Source organism: Bubalus bubalis, chromosome 11 (assembly GCF_019923935.1).
Source record: "Bubalus bubalis isolate 160015118507 breed Murrah chromosome 11, NDDB_SH_1, whole genome shotgun sequence".
In the NCBI taxonomy this organism is placed as follows: Eukaryota; Metazoa; Chordata; class Mammalia; order Artiodactyla; family Bovidae; genus Bubalus; species Bubalus bubalis.
The window spans coordinates 17,288,011-17,311,315 of NC_059167.1; the positions used below are offsets into that span (position 1 = coordinate 17,288,011).

General features: G+C 39.5%; 2 protein-coding genes across 8 annotated transcripts in view; one reads left to right on the forward strand and one right to left on the reverse strand.

Annotated features, from left to right (window-relative positions):
• Positions 1-6,553: 6,553 nt before the first annotated feature.
• Positions 6,554-17,305, reverse strand: FCF1 (FCF1 rRNA-processing protein). The gene is made up of 8 exons (XM_006053873.4): positions 17,189-17,305; positions 16,266-16,333; positions 14,731-14,802; positions 13,981-14,129; positions 10,983-11,055; positions 9,235-9,322; positions 7,542-7,636; positions 6,554-6,821 (listed from the first exon to the last, which is right to left on the reverse strand). Exons 1-8 carry the CDS (start codon positions 17,189-17,191, stop codon positions 6,773-6,775), a joined length of 597 nt encoding a protein of 198 aa, XP_006053935.2. The 5' UTR covers positions 17,192-17,305; the 3' UTR covers positions 6,554-6,772.
• Positions 17,306-17,311: 6 nt separating this feature from the next.
• Positions 17,312-23,305, forward strand: part of AREL1 (apoptosis resistant E3 ubiquitin protein ligase 1) — a 44,482-nt gene continuing 38,488 nt past the window's right edge. For 4 of the 7 annotated variants that reach the window (XM_006053871.4, XM_025295195.3, XM_025295198.3 and 1 more), the window contains exon 1: positions 17,313-17,461. The gene's annotated coding sequence lies outside the window, so the exon portion shown is untranslated. Of the gene's footprint in view, positions 17,462-23,305 lie in introns of all 7 variants that reach the window. The other 3 variants (XM_025295197.3, XM_025295196.3, XM_025295199.3) reach the window with 2 other exon arrangements.

Consider the following 23,305-nt stretch of genomic DNA (forward strand, 5'->3'; position numbering starts at 1 on the left):
GTTGCTGTGAGGCATGTGGGATATTCCTGGATAAGGGATCGAACCTGTGTCTCCGGCGCTGGCAGGGTGGATTCTCCAGCACTGAGCCACTGAGGAAGCCCCACATAATGACTTTTAAAACTTCTACCTAAATGACATATGCCATCTTCACTCACTTTGCCACACTTCACTTCAAAGGTGGTGGAGAAACGCCTTCCTACCCTGGGTTCATAAATAGCAGAAAGCCAGAAATATTCGGTGAACAGCACAAACAACTGCTACACTCTGCCCTTCTAGTTACCAAATGTTGATCTCACTTTATCTTCCACAAGTCAGGTATACACCATAGAACCCCCTCCCCCGCACAGACACTCTCACAGTCCTGTCCAATCACAACATCATGTTCAAAGTCCAGGATATCGAGGTGCATGTGGCACAGCAGTCTCTACAGCAAGGGGTGCATGTAGTAGTAACAGAATTGGGAGCTGTGGCTTGTTTTGATCAAGAGATTTCTGTACCCAGAAGGCAAATTATCTGCCTCCATACTCCAAATATGGGCTTCCCTGATGGCTCAGGTGATAAAGAATCCACCTGTGATGTGGGAGACCTGGGTTCAATCCCAAGATTGGGAAGTTCCCCTGGAGGAGGGCATGGCAACCCACTCCAGTATTCTTGCCTAGAGAATCCCCATGGACAGAGGAGCCTGGCGGGTTATAGTCCATGGGGTCACAAAGAGTCGAATATGACTAAGCGACTGAGCACATATACCAAATATACAGTTGGTGAAATACGACAACCACAGTGAACACTCCTATTCAGAAAAGGAAACAAAAGAAAACACACAGAAGTGACTAGTCTCTAGCAATTCTGACTACAAGATGAACCATGCAAGGGCACCTTTAGCTTTTTTGGAAAAGCTAAACATAGAAAGACAGGCAGAAGTATATAAGGCATACAAAATAAAAAGTTTTAAAACAATAAAATAAAAAATTTTAAAGTATATAAGGCAAATGCATTACAAAAAAGAAAAAGCAAAAATCCTGTTCTTATTAATATTAGAAAGAATAGAATTCTGGCTAAAGAGCATTAAATGAGACTAAAAGGTTACACTATAATGCTAAAGGCTACAATTTACAAAAAAGTATATTAGTAACTAGTATACATGCACAAAACAACACAGTAGCAATTTCCAACAAGTGGAAACTCTAAGAAGTGGAAGGAGAAATAGACAAAATATATTAATATTAGAAAACATTTTTTCTCAGTGTGAGACAGATCAAAGAGTTAAAAACAAATATAAAGATACTGAAGACTAAAACAATCAGGTTAATCTTATGGGTAAATATCAAACCTTTTACCCTGATAACACCAGGTAATACAGAATACATCTCATTTTCAGGTGTACATGGAATTTTCATGAAATTGACGTTAGGCTACAAAGAAAACCTTATTATTTTCCATATTGTATATTTAAGCAGCATATTGTTTTTGCATAACTTTTCCCATCTTTTAATTTACTGAGGTGTAATTTACAAATAGAGTTCCTGCTGACGGTGACTGTAGCCATGAAATTAAAGGACACTTGCTCCTTGGAAGGAAAGCTATGACAAACCTCAGTTCAGTTCAGTTCAGTTCAGTCACTCAGTCGTGTCCGACTCTTTGCCACCCCATGAATCGCAGCACACCAGGCCTCCCTGTCCATCACCAATTCCCGGAATTCACTCAAACTCACGTCCATCGAGTCAGTGATGCCATCCAGCCATCTCATCCTGTCGTCCCCTTCTCCTCCCGCCCCCAATCCCTCCCAGCATCAGAGTCTTTTCCAATGAGTCAACTCTTTGCATAAGGTGGCCAAAGTACTGGAGTTTCAGCTTTAGCATCATTCCTTCCAAAGAACACCCAGGACTGATCTCCTTTAGAATGGACTGGTTGGATCTCCTTGCAGTCCAAGGGACTCTCAAGAGTCTTCTCCAACACCACAGTTCAAAAGCATCAATTCTTTGGCACTCAGCCTTCTTCACAGTCCAACTCTCACATCCATACATGACTACTGGAAAAACCATAGCCTTGACTAGACGGACCTTTGTTGGCAAAGTAATGGCTCTGCTTTTGAATATGCTATCTAGGTTGGTCATAACTTTCCTTCCAAGGAGTAAGCGTCTTTTAATTTCATGGCTGCAATCACCATCTACAGTGATTTTGGAGCCCCCAAAAATAAAGTCTGACACTGTTTCCCCATCTATTTGCCATGAAATGATGGGACCAGATGCCATGATCTTAGTTTTCTGAATGTTGAGCTTTAAGCCAACTTTTTCACTCTCCTCTTTCACTTTCAAGAAGCTCTTTTGTTCTTCTTCACTTTCTGCCATAAGGGTGGTGTCATCTGCATATCTGAGGTTATTGATATTTCTACCGGCAACCTTGATTGCAGCTTGTGCTTCCTCCAGCCCAGCATTTCTCATGATGTACTCTGCATATAAGTTAAATTAGTAGGGTGACAATATACAGCCTTGACGTACTCCTTTTCTTATTTGGAAAAGGAGTTATTGTTCCATGTCCAGTTCTAACTGTTGCTTCCTGACCTGCATATAGGTTTCTCAAGAGGCAGGTCAGGTGGTCTAGTATTCCCATCTCTTTCAGAATTTTCCAGTTTATTGTGATCCACACAGTCAAAGACTTTGGCATAGTCAATAAAGCAGAAATAGATGTTTTTCTGGAACTCTCTTGCTTTTTCGATGATCCAGCGGATGTTGGTCATTTGATCTCTGGTTCATCTGCCTTTTCTAAAACCAGCTTGAACATCTGGAAGTTCATGGTTCACGTATTGCTGAAGCCTAGCTTGGTGAATTTTGACAAACCTAGACAGTGTATTAAAAAGCAAAGACGTCACTCTGCCAACAAAGGTCCATATAGTCCTAGGAATGGAGTTATTGGGTTGTGTGCAAAGTGTATTTTCTAATTAATTCCAACAATTTTGTGTCATTCTGATTTAGGCACATCTTGTAAATACTATATAGCCACAAGATTTTAAAAACATCCAATCTGAGTATTTGTCTTTAATAAGGGAACTTTAGTCACATTCATCATGGGTACTGTTTGGACTCCTTCCTACCAACTTTTGTTTTCTATTTACCGTTGTTTCTTCTTCTCTGATTCTGCATTTCCTTTTAAAACTTACATATAGTGAAATATACAGATCTCTAGTGGTGTATTCTGCTTTTTTTTTTAATCTATTTATTTGGCTGATCAAATGTTAGTTGTGGCATGTGAGATTTTAGTGCCCTGACCAGGGATGAAACCTTTATCTCCTACATTGCAGGGTGTAGGGGACCACTAGGGAAGTCCCAGAATTTCCTTCCTTTTTAAAACTGCATACTTTCCATTGTGTGTATATACCACATTTTGTTTATTCATTCATCTGTTGAGGACACTGGCATTGCTTTGTCCTCTTGACTACTGTGAATAGTGATGCTAATGAACATGGGTATACAAATATCTCTTTCAGATCCTGCTTTCAATATTTTTGTATATATAACCCAAAGTGGAATTGCTGGATTATATGGTAGTTCTATATAAAATTTTTTTAGGAACTGTTACTATTTTTCATAGCAACTGTACCATTTTACATTTCCATCAACAGTACACAATAGTTCCAGTTTCCCCATATCCTTGTCAACACTTGTTATTTAGTTATTCTTAACCGCAGCCATCCTAATAGGTATGAGGTGGTAACTTACTGTGATTTTGATTTGCAATTCCCTAACGATTAGTGATATCGAACATCTTTTCATGTGCTTTTCGGCCATCTGTATGTCTTCTCCAGAGAACTGTCTATTCAAGTCCTTTGTCTTACTTTTAAATCTATCTCGTTGTTTTTAAGTGCTTATGACATTCCATGGTATAAATGTAACAGTTAAAACTTTCAGATGGATATTTACATTCTTTTCAATTTTTCTGTTATAGTGGTGCAGTAAACCTCTTTCTATGCACTTCCTTGTACACACATGTGAAATTTACATTTATCATGCATTTATCTCACACTGATGATGTATTTTAAAGGAAATCACCCATATGATACCTATAAACTAAAAGACAGAATTAGGCTCACATGACATCTGTCATTTTTATTTTAATGGATCCTAGTGAAGTGAAAGTCAGTCAGTCATGTCCGACTCTTTGCGACTCCATGGACTATACAGTCCATACAATTCTCTAGGCCAGAATACTGGAGTGGGTAGCTTTTCCCTTCTCCAGGGGATCTTCCCAACTCAGGGATCGAATCCAGGTCTCCCACATTGCAGGTGGATTCTTCACCAGCTGAGCCACAAGAGAAGCCCAAGAACACTGGAGTGGGTAGCCTATCCCTTCTCCAGGGGATCTTCCCAATTCAGGAATTGAACCAGGATCTCCTGCATTGCAGGTGGATTCTTTACCAACTGAACTACCAGGGAAGCCCAAAGGATCCTAACTGCTGTCCAAAATGGTTTTCCTTATTTGCCTTCTTGTCAGCACTACAGGACTACCCATGTCCTTACACCCTTATTATATACATTGGAAAATTTTGTCAGTCATTTGTCTTAATTTTGGGGGAGATTCTTTTTTGCAGATAAATCTAATTTTAATGTATCCACACTTATTTTTTCTTTTATGGCTTTTACATTCTTCTTCAAGAATTTTGCTGCTAAATCACTTCAGTGACACGACTTCAAACAGTCATGTCCAACTCTTCAACCCCATGGACTGTAGCCTGCCAGGCTCCTTTGTCCATAGGATTCTCCAGGCAAGAATACTGGAGTGGATTGCCATGCCTTCCTCCAGGGGATCTTCCGAGCCCAGGGATTGAACCTGCGTCTCTTACGTCTCCTGCCCTGGCACGCGGGTTCTTTACCACTAGTGCCACCAGGAAGCCCTCTTTAAGAATTCTACTCAGAGCTTATATACATTTTCCTTTTTCTTTTCCTAATACTTCCATGTTGGATGGTATCATCGATTTGATGGACATGAGTCTGAGTGAGCTCTGGGAGTTGGTGATGGACAGGGAAGCCTGGAGTACTGCAGTCCATGGGGTTGCAAAGAGTCGGACAAGACTGAGTGAACTGAGTTGAATGCTTCCACACTTCCCTGGTGGCTCAGACAGTAAAGCATCTGCCTGCAATGTGGGAGACCTGGGTTTGATTCCTAGGTCGGGAAGATCCCCTGGAGAAGGAAATGGCAATCCACTCCAGCACTCTTGCCTGGAAAATCCCATGGACGGAGGAGCCTGATAGGCTATAGTCCATGGGGTCACAAAGAGTCGGACACGACTGAGCGGCTTCACTTCACTTCACTTCATGGCTTAAAAAATATTTAGACTTTGATCCACTTGAAGGATATGAGGATCTCATGAAGGATATGAGGTAGAAATATAAACTTTTTTTCAAGTGGATAGTCAACTTGTTATTATAATACAGTCATCACTAACATTTACTGAATAACACTTCTGCCGGGTACTATTCAATTTAATACTATCTTTTTGGGGTTGTTTTGAGGCTTAAATAAAACCTTTTATTTTTTCTATTTTTTGGCTATCCCTGGCATACAAGATCTTAGTTCCTCAACCAGGGATTGAACCCAGGCCCCCTGCAGTGAAAGTGCAATGTCTTAACTACTGGACTGCCAGGCAAGTCCCTAAATAAAACATTTAAAGGGAAGCAAGGAAAGCATCAAATGCTTATGTAATTTGCCCAATTCATACAGATATTAACTGCTGAAGTCAGGATCCTAACCCTAGTGGGATAACCCCACAATATTTGGCCTTCTAATGCAATTTCCTTTTCCCACAGATTTTTAAATTTTTTAATACCAGCTTTATAACATACTAAATTACCATAAATACTATTTATGGTACTTTTAAATAAATAGGTCTATTTATGGACTTTGTAGTCTGTTTCAATGATCTATTTGTTTGTTCTTATACTGTCTTGTGATCATGTAAAACATCTAATCTGATCATGTTATCCATCCTAATTAAAAATTTAATGACTCCCGGTTGACCTCAGGATTAAGTCCAAACCCTTCAGCCTGTCATATAAAGCCCCCTCCCTCCCACCTCCTACCTCTGGAGTCTCAGATGTGAGCACAGCCTCCTCCCCTCTATGTTCTCGCTCTCTTCAAGATTAACTCAAACATAACTGCCTTCAGTCCTTCTTCTCTCCCTATCCCAACCAAGGAGAAAGAAATCATTCTTTCTACCTATTTGTCTACTCCCTCATACTTTTATCCTAGCATCATTATTTTACTGTATTTTTTCATCTACATGTCTTTCTTTTACCATAATATGAATATCTTGAGGATAAGAGCACATGTTATTAAATGCTTAGCATGACCTTAAGAGTTGGACACGACTGAGCGACTTCACTTTCACTTTTCACTTTCATGCATCGGAGTAGGAAATGGCAACCCACTCCAGTGTTCTTGCCTGGAGAATCCCAGGGACGGGGGAGCCTGGTGGCTGCCGTCTATGGGGTCACACAGAGTCGGACACGACTGAAGTGACTTAGCAGCAGCAGCAAATCAATATAAAATGACCATCATATCATGTGAGAAATTTTCTGATTTATAAAAAGATGCGGCAAATTTTAAAATGACACAAAATATAATTTTAAAAACATTAAAAAGTGAGTATATTTAACTATAACTCAGCTCATTATAGAGCAAGTGGGTGAGTGCAATAGTAATTCACACTATAGCATGTTTAATGAACTTGCATAAGAGAAAACAGGTCAAAGGAAGGTGGAGAAAGTTTCCCTTTTCATTAGAACCGAGGGGCTCCGTAATCATCTGGCATCCGCTCAATGTTGTACCTGATGAGGACAAAAAATTAACACTGGTTAGAAACGTGTGTCCAGAACCCACCTTAAAAGCCCATCCTTACTGATTATATCACTCTCACCTCCTGCTGTGAATCCTTTTTGTCAGTGGGAACATTTTAAAGGCCTATCATAATGAATGATTTACAGCAAAATGCTGACTATATTATCTTTATTCTTCAAAGTGGAGAAACAAGTTGGAGAGCCAGGTATGGAGTCCAGGTGTGCCCAAGCCCCTCACCCATATTCTTCCCATTTTGCTGTGTTTGTCCCGGGATAAAAAGTTGGCCAATAACAGTCTGAGGACTGACACAGGAATATCAAAGAAGGATAAAAAGCAGCTTTTGTTTTCTTTTTTTTTTAAATAAACTTTCAGTTTCCCAAATAAGATGCTAATCACCTGCACTAGGTTTTCAAAAAAAAAAAGTATTTCTAGCCAAAAAAATAAGCTTAAGTTACTGCTCTGTATCAATATTTAAGGCCACACATTTCCCTATTCCTGCTAGTGATCTTACTGTAGCAATGTGAATTTCTGCCTCATTCCTAAATCCTAGCTTTATCTTTTGTCTGTGTTCTTGTCATTAACACTTTGTCTCATTTATTCAAATAGAACTATGTAAACATTTGATACATCAAATTTTTTTTCTCCAAATCCTTCTATATCTTGACATCAACTATATACAGTTAATCACTTTTCTAAGAGAAACTTCTCACCTATGGTTAGAAATGTACATGATGGGAACTCCAGGGATCTTCCGGATTCTTCGTTTAAGGTCCCGGTCAACTGTGGCCACAATGTAACACTTGTGCTGGAAAAGATAGGGTTGGATGTTCCACAGAGCTCACCAAGTGATGCTGGATACAATCACTGGTCAGTCTGAAGAATCACTAATTTTTACAGTAAACAGGAAAGGAAAGGCTAAAACAAATTGGTGAGTAGTTTCTAGATTGAGGAGCTCATATTTATCACATAAAACATAACAAGTTGCCTGGGCTGATTGTAGCTCTAAGAATCTTGAGGGGGAGAAGATAGAAAAACTAGTCAAAAGCTGCAAATTGTTTTTCTGTCTCATAAGTGGAAGGGATTTTCATATCTAGGGCAGACAATTCCTTGGTTTTCGGAAAACACCCTTAGAAAGACAATGTAAAGGCAGAGTTACAGCCTTAGATCCGAAGGCACAGCTTTTGCTTTTAGAAGGATCTCCGGGGAAAATCCCGTGGATGGAGGAGCCTGGTGGGCTGCAGTCCCTGGGGTCGCGACTGAGCGACTTCACTTTCACGCATTGGAGAAGTAAATGGCAACCCACTCCAGTGTTCTTGCCTGGAGAATCCCAGGGATGGGGGAGCCTGGTGGGCTGCCGTCTATGAGGTTACACAGAGTCAGACACAACTGAAGTGAGTTAGCAGCCGGGGCTGGTCCTACTCTGGAGGCCTCCCCGTGGTGGAGGTAGGCTATCTCCTGGGTTCTGAAGCCAGAACAGGAAGATCTCCAGGACAAGGCGGAGTCAAACAGCTCTGAAAGCACTAATATTTAGCAACCCATCTGGAACTAATTTGTATTATATTGATACTTTACTTCCATCCTACCCAAATCTCTTGCTGAGTTTTATAAAGAGTTGTAGATTGGGGCCAGCCATGTTATGGGGAATTAAGGGAAATGCTGGCCCCACTCAAGGGATGAAGTGGCTCAAGGGATGGCAGTGTGGTCACTACATAGAGATGATTCTTTTCAGCAGAGACAGGCTTTTTAAGGTCAATCAGCAATAGAAGTTCTTGCAGTGTTTGACAAGGAAGAACAGATGAATCAAAAACCTACTTATTCTAGGGTATGTGTGAAATAGCACCCTGGGAGACTCAGATGTAACAAAATTCCTACATAGGGAATAAATGGAACTTTACTCAATTATTTATTTTTTGGCCGCACTGCATGGCATGTGGGATCTTAGTTCCTCCATCAGGGATCAAACCTGTGCCCCCTGCATTGGAAGTGCATAGTCAACCACTAGACCATCAGGCAAGTCCCTGGAACCTTCTTTTAGATTCACAGGGAGACAGAACCTGATATATTAGTATGTCTGCACTCACCTACTTAAACCATATTACAGAGGAGATTTGTGGAATAAAGAATCAATAAATGCTCCAAATTACACCTCCAATAAATGCAGATGCCAAGATCTGAAACCATGTCTCCTCCCCAAACCCATGATCTTTCCATTATGGTTACAGTATACACTTCCATTCCACTCTCTCAAGTAAATGAGGACACCGACACTTCCCATGAAGGGATTCTATATAAATTTCTTTTTTATCATTTATTTTCCTAGATACTTTACATGAACATTCAGGAAATAATAGCTTATCTTTTTTTTTTTAATAGCACAGAGTAAATATTAAAAAATGATGATACCTGAGTTACTCTTTGTACTAAGCAGTCATCTGCATAGGTTCCTTTGTGTGTACACGGTAATCGTTCAAATCTTGGATCCTTGGCAATCCTATACGGATTATAGGATTATAAAAGTAGATTAATAAAAGCATTCAAGCAACTGAGTAACTTTACAACCTTCAATCAGTGAAATAAGAGTAATGTGATCTATGTGGAGATTTCAAGACACTGTTCTCCCCTTGAAGCTTATCTCCTATAATAATTGGAAAGACAATTTATAGAAAAGGGAATTAAAGCTTACTGACTGAGAGCTGCCAAGCCTTACATCATGTACTTGTTACAGAAATCTGAATTATTCTATTTCCGTTTTACAGATAAAGTAGAAGATTCAGAGAGTTTGATTAATTTGTTCAAAGCTACACAGCTGGGAAAAGTCAGGATTCAAAACTACATCAAATTAAACCTAACCATTTTGCTTTTAGGAAGTTGTTTTACACAAATACACAAGAATACAGGTGCAAGGATGGTCACTACAAAATGGTTTACAGCAGTGGAAAACTGGAGATAATCTGAATATCCATCAGCAAGGTAAAAGTTAAATACATTTTGGTCCTTCTAGCCTATTTTAAAAAATGAGGTAGAGCTGTATGTACCAACGTGGGAGGACATATAATAAACAAAGCAGACACAGACACATACACGTATATAACATTAAAAAAACCACATTCATCAATGTTTTCACTGGTCTCAATAGAAAGGTCCTTAGCATTAGGAATGTGATTAGCTTATGATTTTCCCTAACTCAAAATCAGTGTCTGTCAGTTGTTCTTCACATGAAAATGGTATTTCATGAAAAAGCAGCTCATTCAGCTCACAAATGCTTCCCTTTGAGACATTGTTCATCCTTTGCTCTGTTTCCCGTCTCCTTCCAGTTTTACTGAGATGGAAGTGACATACAGCGCTGTGTGAGTTGAAGGTCCACGGCACGGTGACTTGGTTTACACATGTTATGAAATGACCACTGTGGAAAGGTGAAAGGCGCGCCCACCAGCAGAAATGCTCTGTGTGCACTTCTCACTGCACCACAAGGAACACTGATGTGTATTCCAGGGTTGAGATTTAACACTTTAATGAATTTTACTGTTCTATTAAGGATATTCTTAAGTGACTCCGGTATTAAAAAAAACCAAAAACCTGCCAGTGAAGAATAAAAAAAACTACTAGTATTATCTGGGCCCAATGTCTTGATTTGTACTGAGGTAATGCCATTTTTTTGCATTCAGTGCAAATGTCAGTACAGTGACAAAGGCAACACTTTGGTATTATTAAGAAAATAGTTTTGCAAACTCCCTGCAAAGGTCTCTGGGACTCTGGGGGTGGAGGAGGGTTGCCACACTTTGGGAATCACTAAACTGAAAGGCACTTTCTAAACTCAAAACTTCTTGTAGTAAACTGAAAACTGTTTAAGTGTGAGAGTCTGAAGAAGATAGCCAGATAACAAACTAATAGAAAGACGCTTTCTAAGTGAAAATCCAGAGAAACATACAAGGAGGCCCAGGAGACCTGTGTGACTAAGGAAGTTTAGTTCAAAAAGCTTCAGCTGGAAAACTCTAACCTTCAAATGTCTGCTTTCTAAGTCATGCATAGTTAACTAGTTTTGTACGATTTCTATTTAAACTAACCAGACAAGAAACCTTTGGAGCAAACAGAAGAAGTGGGGGTCAAAGAATCCTCAGTGCACCAAACAAATCTAGATCAGCTCATCCTACCTTAAAGCCACTCTATATTTCTGCCCCAATTTCTCAATTTCAGCCATTACGCAGTCAGTTATACAAGGGATACCTGCCAGGAAAAATAAAATTAGTAACAAACTTGTGAAGGAACTGATTTTACTCTCTGAATTATATCCTGTTGAAAGTCTTACCACTGGACCACCAGGAAATTCCCTGAATTATATACTTTAAATGAGTGACTTATATGGTATATGGATTGAATCTTAAAGATGTTAAATAGCATGAAGATGAAAAAGTAAATAATGCATGATCTATTCTTATTCATGAACAAAAATAACCTCACAGAATGAGGTTATTTATTATGAACAAAATTACCCCATAGAAACTGCATATGAACTTTTTAAAACTGCCCCTTTCTGAGGAAAGGCATAACAGGGAACTTTCATTTTCTTCATGCTAGAGTATTAATTTTTTTCACAAGTATACTAACACTCTTGAGAACAAAGTTAAGACATCTTAAACTAAAATACAATGCCAAGAAGAAAAAGCAGTTGTAAAATGGAGGGAAGAAGATAGGAGGAGCAGATAGTCATGGAATTCGAGGGCAATACATGCCTTAAAAGGGTCGATTTCAGGGCCATGCAGCACTGAAACAAAAGCTTGCGTCTGGAGCAGGGAAATGGGTTCAGGAAGATCACTACAAAGAGGACTCTCAGTAGAAAAGAAAGCCCATAGGTAGCTAACCGTCCTCCTCTGTTGGAGTGTCAAACAGGGGCCAAGAGCTATGAAAAGGTCAAAGGGGCAGCTCCAAGCCAAAAGGAAGATAAAGCCCTTCTTTTATGAATATACCAAGTAAAAAAAAATAAGCAGAGCTTAAAACAGTTGAGGAATCTCCTAGGTAACTGAACTTGTAATGCACTTGAATGTTTCTTCTGCCTTTGCTCTGAGATCACACAGAAAAGTGTCACACAGAAAAGTGGCATTTTACTTAGTAAGTTTTTTCTTTCAGAAAAGGCACTGTGAGAGCAATTCACTGTATGCATTATAGCTGTACGCTATGGTATCCACAACTGGAGAAAGACCTAACTATAAGGCCAACGCTATCCCAAACAATCATCTTTTTTTTTTGGCCATGCCACGCAGCTTATAGGATTTTAGTTCTTCAACCAGGGATTGAATCTGCATCCTTGGCAGTGAAAGTGCCGAGTCCTAACCACTAGACCACCATGGACTTCCCCTGAACCATTTAGATAATAGTAGTGGAGCTAGAGAGCCAAGAAAGCAATGAAAGGGGCCATGCTTAAACCCTCCATCCATTTCGTTCATAAATAGGTCACAGCATTCCTGGAGAAGCAGCTAAGACAACTATAAGAAACACTATGGGAATAGAAGAAGTCCACCAAGATCAGTTTCTTCCCTCATACAGGCCACCTTAGTCCACTTTTAGGCATGGTCATGCTCCAACTTCAGACAACTCTTTATTATTCCTAAGAGACTTAAGAAATTTTTTTTCTAAGTATTACAAGTACATAGCTTTAAAAAAATACAAAAAGGCCTATATGACAAAATAATGATCCCTTGATCTTTTCCCATTCCACCAATTCTGAGAGTTGGACTATAAAGAAGGCTGAGCACTGAAGAATTGATGCTTTCAAATTGTGGTGCTGGAGAAGATTCTTGAGAGTCGCCTGGACAGCAAGGAGATTAAACCAGTCAATCCTAAAGGAATCAACCCTGAATATCATTGGAAGAACTGATGCTGAAACCGAAGCTCCAAAACTCTGGTCATATGGTGGAAGAGCCAACTCATTGGAAAAGACCCTGATGGGAAAGGCTGAGGGTAGGAGAAGGGGGAGACAGAGGATGAGATGGTTGGATGGCATCACTGACTCAATGGACATGAGTTTGAGCAAACTCTGGGAAATAGTGAAGGACACGAAAGCCTGGTGTGCGGCAGTATGTGGGGTAGCAAAGACTCAGACATGACTGAGTGACTGAACAAATTCTGATCCTTAGAGATGACTATTTTAATTTCATTGGCTGTTTTTCTCACTTGGTGGTTACATGCATAACTTGATATAATAAACTTATGCAGTTAATTTTTATATTAATTTTAGGCATTTAAAGAATTGACCTCTCTTACCTATCACACATCCCTTATCCCATCTTGCTAATTTTAATAAATCAATAAACAGCAGTCACATTACTATCACTCTGTAAATGTTCACTATGTAGTATCTTTTATATATATTAAAGGAGGTATGAAGTTTTTCCTTTGATTCCAATAATTTATTCTTTATGGCAAAGTGTAAGTTTAATTTTCATTTGTACCTTTTACTAGATGACTGGAAAATGTGTGAATATAAACCCACCACAAAATATAACAGATCTCACTATTAGGAAGTTACTCCCCTGTACTTGTCCTAAACTATCTTTTTCCTCCTCATGGTAGGAAAAGAAGACCATTTGAAGGAGGAGACACCCAAACATACAAGGAAATCTGTTAATGGTAAACTACATGTCTAGGTGTAAATAAACTACCTCAGATCCTTTGTGGTACAAATAAACACCAGACTGAATAAACTTAGGAATAGTTCCCCATAATCATTTCTAGTTCTGTGATTGTAAATGGCAAAATGTCTTATTTAGCTTTTCCACACTGAAGTGGACAGGAGAATGTTTCCTTACTACTTAATGTAAATAATATATATAGTGAGAAATGAAATAAATTTTCATTTATCCAGAATTTTAAAATCCAAAATCCTAAAACAGAAAATTCCCCATCTATTTTCTAAGTTGATGTCTGTAACGATGGTCAAAATATACTAAGTGTTTTCTCAACTGTGAAAGTTTAATTATTCCCAGTCAAGTTTGCATTATATTTCAATTCATTGAAAAGGGTCCTTGCTATAGTGAGCAAATTAAATGGCCAGCAATTCAGTAAACTAAAACCCCATTTCCCTCTTTTTATGTACTTGGGTAAGTATGATTACTCTTTACAAATGTCAGAGAAATGGAAAAGTCTGATACTCACACTTGGCATACAAACAGTCCATCATTGACTGCACTAAGTCCAGTTTGGCCTTAATGGAAAAGTTGATAAAGTTGGTATCGACCAGGATGTGGTAAGGTGGGCCCAGCTGTGTGTTATATTGGAAGAATAAGCAGGAAGGGTGTTGGGGGCTGGAAGAAAAAGAAAAAATACACGAAGTAATGTCTACACTGATATTCTGGTATAAACAAACAAATAAGAAGTCTCTGCGTGGAATAGTTTGTTCCTTTCCCCCCTGTTAATTCAAAGTAAATCCTGTGATGATATATCCATCACCAATCTAGGGCAAAATGAGAAAAATAAGAAAAATGGGATGAGGTTTCATAAAGTTAAATGTACTTACTTAAAAGGAATAACCTTTATCCTGAAACTATGCCTTTACTACTTTTTGGTGATATGCCGTCTCTTTTATGAAATGCGGGTATGTTAAAACAATTAACAATCTTCAATTTTATTTTGAAAGTTCCTTGGCCAAAAAAAAAAAAAAAAAAATGATACTAGATTTAATCCCCAGGATTTTAGGGAAACTTTTACTGCTCCATGAAGTCCAAAAACCTTTGAACCATTAGAATTGGTTTGTGCTCATCAATATCACTTCATTTGCACAGCTATGCCAGACTTACAAATGACTGAGCAAATCAGTTCAGGGGATGCCTGAATTTCTCAGAGGTCTATAGTTTTAGAATCTTTCTTTTAGTTTTAAAGGAAAACTTGAAATTTTTGATTACTCACACTTCTCTTTCCTTGAGTGCACTGGGATCTTTCTTTTCTTTCTTTTTCGGTTTTAATCTATCCTTTTCTTTACTAGAAAAAAAAAAGAAAATTCAATGTAGGAGAGAAAAAATCCACAGCAGTAATGATAATTAAAAGTTTCTTCTTTTTTGTCTACAAAGGAAATCCTATTTTGTGAGATCATCATATTAATATCAGCATAGGCTTCTTGTGCATAAATAACTGCGAAGGAAGTACCCTGGAATTAACACAGTTAATCAGTAAAACCTAATTAAATTTTAAAATCATTAGCTAATAATCCATATAAATTATTAGTGGATAAGTAAATGTTGGTTATATTATTTCTTTCTTTGTCAGAAGCTCTCATATCAAGGATAAAAATCCACTTCCAAGCAGTGGGTGAACAGGCTGACATTTATCCTCTGAAGACTCAGATGCTTCAACAGCAGGAAGAAAAGGGTTCTCCCACATGTCTCTTATAAAAGGCTAAAATGTGACAATATATATATACACAGAATTTAACCTTAACTAGAAACAAAATATTATTAGTGGGCCAAATTTCCTTAAAATTACATAATAAATACATACTAAAAGTCAAGAATACAATTTAACCACAATGAAGGCTCTAAGGACTACTTTGTACTGAGACTCTAAAACACAATGAACCCCAGTCTTTATTTAATAACTCCATCCATTCTTAACCAAGCTGGCAAGCTGTTTAGTTTCTCGTTATACTAGGGAGTATCATTCTACTCTCTTCCTCCACAGTCATAAATCTTGTAAGATTTATCAAATGGAGACACCTAGGTGTTTTCCCCAGAGAAGGCAGTGGCACCCCACTCCAGTACTCTTGCCTGGAAAATCCCATGGATGGAGGAGCCTGGTAGGCTGCAGTCCATGGGGTCGCTAAGACTTAGCGACTTCACTTTCACTTTTCACTTTTCTGCATTGGAGAAGGAAATGGCAACCCACTCCAGTGTTCTTGCCTGGAGAATCCCAGGACTGGGGAGCCTGGTGGGCTGCCATCTATGGGGTTGCACAGAGTCAGACATGACTGAAGCGACTTAGCAGCAGCAGCAGCAGCAGGTGTTTTCCCATTTTTTCTTTCAAAAATACTTGAGTTATCAGGTGCTCGTACACAAGACAATGATAATCTCTGTCTTTCAAAAATTAAAACAAATCCCCCCACCCCACCCCTCCCGGGGAATGTAGCAGTGTAATGACAAAAACTTAAAGAAAATCCTACCTACCTCACAGAACAGTCAGGAGGCTTCAAAGTGATATGGCACACACAGTATATAGAAACAGTGATACAAATTGAACACTTAAGAGATGCTGAATTCCCAACCCATTCACCAGTGTACCTGCTCAGCAGCTAAGCCACTGTTGTAACTTATTACCCTATAATAATCCAAGACATAACACCAAAAGTAAACAAAACAACAAAAATAACAACACAAACTTTTACTACTTATCCCCTCGTGATTTCTATAGCTCTGGGCAGTCTAGGAACCCAGGTGATTCCAGACACTCACAGCCTCTGATCTCTGAGACTAAGCATTCGCTTCATGGTCGCATACTTCCGTGTTTTCTTTTGCTTCCCCTTGAAACAAAAATTTTAGAGTTAAAAGGAGTTGGAAACACACCGCATATTCCTGAGTTCCTTTTCTTTTGTCCACATCCTTCTTCCCTCAAATACCCAATTCCTCCTATCTGCCTCAACCAGACTTTATTTTCTTGGGCTCCAAAATCACTGCAGATGGTGACTGCAGCCATGAAATTAAAAGACGCTTGCTCCTTGGAAGAAAAGTTACGACCAACCTAGACAGCATATTAAAAAGCAGAAACATTACTTTGCCAACAAAGTTTCCTCTAGTCAAAGCTATGGACCCAGTAGGGTCACGTATGGCGTTGGACTAGCGCGCAAGAATTGATGCTTTTGAACTGTGGTGTTGGAGAAGACTCTTGAGAGTCCACTGGACTGAAAGGAGACCCAAACAGTCCATCCTAAAGGAAATCAGTCCTGAATATTCATTGGAAGGACTGATGCTGAAGCTGAAACTCCAATACTATGGGAAGAACTAACTCATTTGAAAAGACCCTGATGCTGGGAAAGATTGAAGGCAGGAGGAGAAGGGGACGACAGAGGATGAGATGGTTGGATGGCATCACTGACTAGATGGACGTGAGTTTGAGTAAACTCCGGGAGTTGGTGATGGACAGGGAGGCCTGGCGTGCTGCACTCCATGGGGTCGCAGACCCGGACACGACTGAGCGACTGAAGTAAACTGCCTCAACCCATCCTCCCAACTCGCTAAAACATAAGCAGTTTAAAAGGTGAGATCGGAATGAAAATAAGCAAGGAGACTTTCGTGGAAGTTTGGCCAAAGGCCACTCCCTCAATCTCCTCCCAGACGTGGTCTGACAATGCCCGTTCTCGGACTCCCCGGGGCCTCACCATGTTCACGCCGCGCTCTTGTTTCTTCCGGAATTACCGGCGGCGCGGCTCGTTTGCATCATCCGTACGCCACTTCCGGCAAAGGCTAGCCCGGAAGCGGAAGCCGTTTTGGGAAACGGAAAAGCCCAGCAGCGGGTTCCCTGCCGCCGGGCTGGGCAATCTGTACTGGGTACTCTTGAGTGGGAGGGTCTAGGGCCGTATTTTCTGTTGGTGTTGCCGCCGCCTCCCAGGGTAGCAGAGCTGCGACTTCGCCGTGCTGCACCCCCAGTTTGGGTAATGTTTCCCTCTTGCATCACTCCAGCACGAGGCAGAGCTCAGAGGACCTGCCTGCATTATATAGAGTTCTAGAGAGAGGGAGGACCAGGGTAGAGGGGACGACATTCTGGATTGCCCAGTAGGTTTGGGGAAAACACGTTCTCCTCATCCTTCAGCGGCGGGCATCAGGTCTTTATCGTGTTTCGCGGAGGCTCTGGTTCCTCCTTGGTTCTCCCAACCGGCATTGTGCTTGGGGTAGCCGAGTGGACGATTCTCGTGATTTCCCCCGAGTGCATACCGTGTATTCGTCTTGGTGAAGCCAAGAGGGATGAGGGAAGGGAGGGATGAGGGATGGAGCAGCATTTGAGGGCTTTGAGGGCTTTCTTTGGACTGTCTCTAGAAAAATCGAGGCAGACACTTGCCTGTGTTACTAGTTACCAAGCTAGTAAAATGTTGGGAAATAATTAGCATTGTATTCTGAAGCCTTGGTGTGTTATCTTTCATGGGAAAGATGAGAGTTTTTGAGAACAAGAAGGGTAAGATAACTTACTTTTTTTTTTTTTTTTTTGAGTACCTTTTTAGGTACTCTGGTGGTTCTTAACCTTTCGAAGATCCAGGGACAGTTCTTTAATAAATGGGTACACGTTGCAATATTTGTCACACGATTATGAGACTGGTGACCTCAAAGCCTGTCTGAACGCTCTAGGTCTGCGCTTGACGTTAAGAACCCCGATTCAATATATGGTATTAGGCATTTTAACTGTATTACCTTCTTTGACCTTCACAGTGATTTCAGTACCCCCATTTTACATAATGGGAAGCTGAAGCCTAGACTTTGTTCAGGGGTTTGTTTGGGTCTAATTCCACAGTCTGTCCTTACTTCACAAAGCTGTCCTGATGTTTGAAATCCAAAAAGGTTATGAGGTTAAAGAAAAAAAAGCTGACCATAGCAGCATAAGCCTTATTATGAAACATAGTGTATTAAAATGGACTTTGGAGTCTGACTGATGGGGTTTTAAAAATCCCTGTACTGCCCTCTAATTACTTGTATGTTATTGGGTGATTTTATCTGTGCTTCAGTATATTTGTAAAATGAATAGTATCTATCTTACAGGAATGTCTGTCAGTAATCAGGACTAAGTGAGTTAAAGCATGAAGTTCCTAGAAGAGTGTTCACCATGAGTAAACCCTATTAAACTATTTTCTGTTATTGTGTGTCTTCTGTCAAAGTATGCCAATGATATTTTAATATAGTTGTTCAGTTTTGGAACTTGAGTGTGTTACAACTTCAAGAACTTGATTACATTTTCAGTTCTTGAAAAGCTCCTTTGCAGGATGATTTCTTGAGTTGATTTGAGTACACAATTTTCTTCCTGCTTTCCCTTTGAGGCATGCATGCATGTAGCTAGCTTTGTAGGGCACATATTTGACTTTGTAGGCTCTGAATTTTTGACATTGAAATAATTTTGTTATGGAAGCATCTACAGATCCTGTGTATGCCTCCTGCTTTACCCCATTTGTGGTTTACTAGAAGTTCCTAATCTTTAGGGAACAGCCTTTCTGCCAAGCTGTCATGGTAACATGATAGCCACAACTTTTTTGATGCATTAGAACCTCATGGTGATTAGGCAATAAGCTTTTTAAGTAAACATGATCGGTGTGTTTATTTTGAACATTTGGAGACTGATTAGTATTATATATAGGTTTAGAGAGAAAATTGCATATAATTAAATAGTAATTTGCATTTAAATCCAGGCACCGACAGAAAAACACTCTCTTGGTAATGTGTACCCTGAATTTTGAATTCCATGAACAATAACAAATTAAAAAAAACAAGCAGTGTGTAATATCTCTTCTGGGACTTTTCTGATTTCCTTGATTGTTAAAGCTTAGTAGGGAGCTAAATTAGTGTGGGAACACTATGGAGGATGAGAACATACTTAGGAAAATATGGTTTTGTTTTGTTTTGTTTTTTGCTTTGTAATTTTGTTCCAATCCAAGATTCTTATGTTCTAAGATTCATAAAGTACCAGGATATCCTATAGCATATTTTGGTAGTTATGGGAGGGACAGATGGTGTTGCTTTGTGTTGGGTGGGAGCAGAAAGTAATCGATTTTGATTACATACTTGTGAGAAAAATAAGTGATTTTAGTCCTTCTCAGCAGTCAAGAGGGTTGTTTGGTTCTCTTCTGCAGTCTTGAAGAGAAAGAATTGCTCAAGGCATTTGACCCACAGTTTGAACACATAATTGGGCTTGGATTTCATTCCATTCACTAATTGGCCTAACTTACTAATGTAAGTTGTTAACAAATTGCTTTTTAAAATTTTGGAGGATGAATCTTGTAGGTCAGTGTTAGAAAGTTCGATGTGTATTCACTTTGTGGCCATTAAGGAAAAAAAATCACATATATTTTCTTCCGTTTCAAGTTAGTTTTTACACTTTTTAAAGAAGATGTCTCTCTTTCTTTACTTACTTATTTGACTACCTCAGGTCTTAGTTGTGGCATTCAGGGTCTTCGTCATGTCGTGTGAGATCTTTTGTTGCAGAGAACAGACTTTCTAGTTGAGCTGTGAGGGCTTAGTTGCTCCAAAGCATGTGGGATCTTAGTTTCCTGAGCAAGGATTGAACCTGTGTCCCATGCGTTGCAAGGTGGCTTCTTAGCCACTGGACCACTAGGAAAGTCCCTTTACACTAACTTTTATGTCTCATGAGATAGGAGTTTTTCCCCCAACAAACATTAGTTGCTGTTAGTTATTTTTCAGTTAGCTCGACTACATCTAAATGTGGTAGCATGGTATATGTACAGCAGTCCCTGTTTGTAAGATATCGATATTGAACTGGTTTGTCAGGATACCTGAGAAGTACGTTACTGCTGCATGTTCATTCATTCAGAGGCATTTATTGGAGGGCCTGTTCTGCTGCAGCAAATGTGCTGGTTATTCTTCAAGAACTCAGGCCTGTATTAGAGAAAGAGTTGTGAACAGGTAAATTATGGTAGGTGGTTGAACCAAGGTATGCAAATTGAAATACTTTATTTTTTTAAACTATAAAACTTTTTATTAAAAATTTTTTTTTTATTTTGTATTGGGGGTAGCGAATTGAAATATTTTAGAGAATTTATTCTACCTGTTCTTCTTTCCGGAAATGGACCAGGTCAGAGTACTGTCGTGTAATATTTATTTAGTGCTATAACATATAACAGATCGGATTTTATGACTATAATGGATTCTAGTATGTCAGTTTATCTTTTAAATGACTTTAGTCATTAAATAGTTTAGATGTAAATTTCAGTTATCTTTCTTTTGTTTCTTCGTTTACGCTTCACTAAAGCATCTGCTTACAATGCGAGAGACCCGGGTTCAGTCCCTGGGTTGGGAAGATCCCCTGGAGAAGGCAGTGGCAACCCACTCCAGTACTCTTGCCTGGAAAATCCCATGGACTGAGAAGCCTGGTAGGCTACAGTTCATGGGGTCGCAAAGAGTCGGACACGACTGAGTGACTTCACTTCACTTTTCCAAAGTTCTGAGGTTGTTTAACCTTATTGTAGCGTGTGTATATGTGAGCATGCCTGAGTCTTGATACAGTGTCATGTCTCTATGACATTTTCCTGATGGGACTCTTGAAGCCTATACTACAAAATGTGCTTTAACAGAGGGAGATACATATTTATCTGGTTATTAGAAACCAAACAGTTATGGTAGGTATATGGCTTGCCATTTAGCCTGAATTGGAACAGTATCATATGATTTTAATATGTATTTTTGTTACCTTGAGAAGTTGAGGAATTTGTACCATGTTTTTTAGAGCTTTTAGCTGAAGCATCCATTTCACTGCAGTTTGCATTTTGGTGTTGAGATGCTAATTGTCAACATCTGTTCATTGTATTTTTTAAAGTACTGACACAATACATTTTACTAAAAGATTAAATGGTCTAGTGTATTCACTCAACTAATGGTTTTGAGATTCCTTCTCACTTAGGTACTTTTAAGATCTTATACGGTGTTCCTGTGTGATTCCTACCTTCTCTTCCCAATGCATATCCATCTATTTTTATCCTTTAACAAATAGTTCTTCTTTTTGGACTAGCCTTAAAAACAAAGAATGAAATAAAACACTTTAAAAAGCATTTAAAATACATTTCTACCATGAAAAATTGGGATTGACTTAACTAGATGACTTGTCTTTATGCTTCTGTATGTCTTCAAGGCCATCTGATTCCACCTGAACCATTCAAGGAACCTGAATTTGGTGCGCCACACATCCTACCCACCAGACACGAAGCCCACTACTCTTAGATATCTACCAGCCATGCTTCTGGTTTGTTTGTTTGTTTGTTTGTTTGCACTTGTATAAGCTCCCTTGTCCACCCCAAGAACTTTGACTAAGAGAAAATACACGTGCTAGCAAAAGTAATCTCATTGTAAAAGTTGCTTTTACATTTAAAATTCCTCAATTGCTAGCTTACTGTGGTTATAAAGTGCAGAGGATTCTTTTTGTTGATTTCTCCACCTCCCTACCCCTAGCATCCATTTCCTCCCAACAGATTTTCCCCCATGTATTCTCTCTCCTCTCTTGCAGCCATGTGCTTCAGGGGAAGCCAGCCACATCTTCATGCCAAAGAATGGGCCTGGTTGGCTAAGAATAATTCCATCCATCTTTACCAGTCTCTAATTTAGGAGAAGAAATGTGATTCAATTTTGGTCAATGAGAGATTTAAGTTTGCTCTTGGCTTCTTTAAAAGTCCTTCCTCATGCTTTCATTGTGTTTTCTATTCATTATTCTTTTTGGTCAGAGATTAGGTAAAGGTAACTTATTAATACACAACATTTACTATTGTGTCCCTCCCTTTGTTTTTATCCAGAGATCTAGCCCAGGTTATTTAAAACCCCTGGCTTGTCCACTTAGGGAAGTTTAACTCCAAGGATTGTTGTTGTTGAGTTGCTAAGTCATGTCTGACTCTTTGTGACCCCATGGACTGCAGCACACTAGGCTTCTCTGTCCTTCAGTAGCTCTTGGTGTTTTGCTCAAACACATGGTCATTGAGTCAGTGCTGCTATCTAACCATCTGATCCTCTGCCGCCCTCTTCTCCTTTTGCCTTCAGTCTTGCGCAGCATCAGTCTTTCCCAGTGAGTTGGCTCTTTGCATCAGGTGGCCAAGGTATTGGAGCTTCAGCTTCAGCATCAGTCCTTCCAATGAATATTCAGGGTTGATTTCTTTTAGGATTGACTTTGTTTGCTCTCCTTGCTGTCCAAGGCACTCGTAAGAGTCTTTTCCAACACCATAATTTGAGAGCATCAATTCTTCAGCGCTTAGCCTTCTTCATGGTCCAACTCACATCTGTACATGACTACTGGAAAAACCATAGCTTTGACTCTAAGGACCTTTATCGTCACAGTGATGCCTCTTTGCTTTTTAATACGCTGTCTGGGTTTGTCATAACTTTGCTTCCAAGGAGCAAGTGTCTTTTAATTTCATGGCTGCCAGTCACCATCCTCAGTGAATTTGGAGCCCGAGAAAAGAAAATTTGTCACTGCTTCTACATTTTCCCCTTCTAGCCATGAAGTGATGGGACCAGATGCCACGATCTTAGTTTTTTTAATGTTGAGCTTCAAGCCAGCTTTTTCACTCTCTTCTTTCACCCTCATCAAAGGCTCTTTAGTTCTTCTTCACTTTATGCCATTAGACTGATATCATCTGCATATCTGAGGTTGTTGATATTTCTCCCGACAGTCTTGATTCCAGCCTGTGATTCATCCAGCACAGCATTTCGCATGATATACTCTGCATATAAGTTAAATAAACAGGGTAACAACATGCAGCCTTGTCTTACTTCTGTCCCAATTTTGAACCAGTCAGTCA

Bases quoted from the DNA above. Each gene is read 5' to 3' on its own strand.
- FCF1 (XM_006053873.4), bottom strand. The intron at 14,130-14,730 runs GTGAGTAATCAA...TTTTTCTTCCAG, and splicing joins GCACTCAAGGAAAGAGAAGT to CCCCCAACACCCTTCCTGCT. The intron at 6,822-7,541 runs GTGAGAAGTTTC...TGTCCTCATCAG, and splicing joins ATGTACATTTCTAACCATAG to GTACAACATTGAGCGGATGC.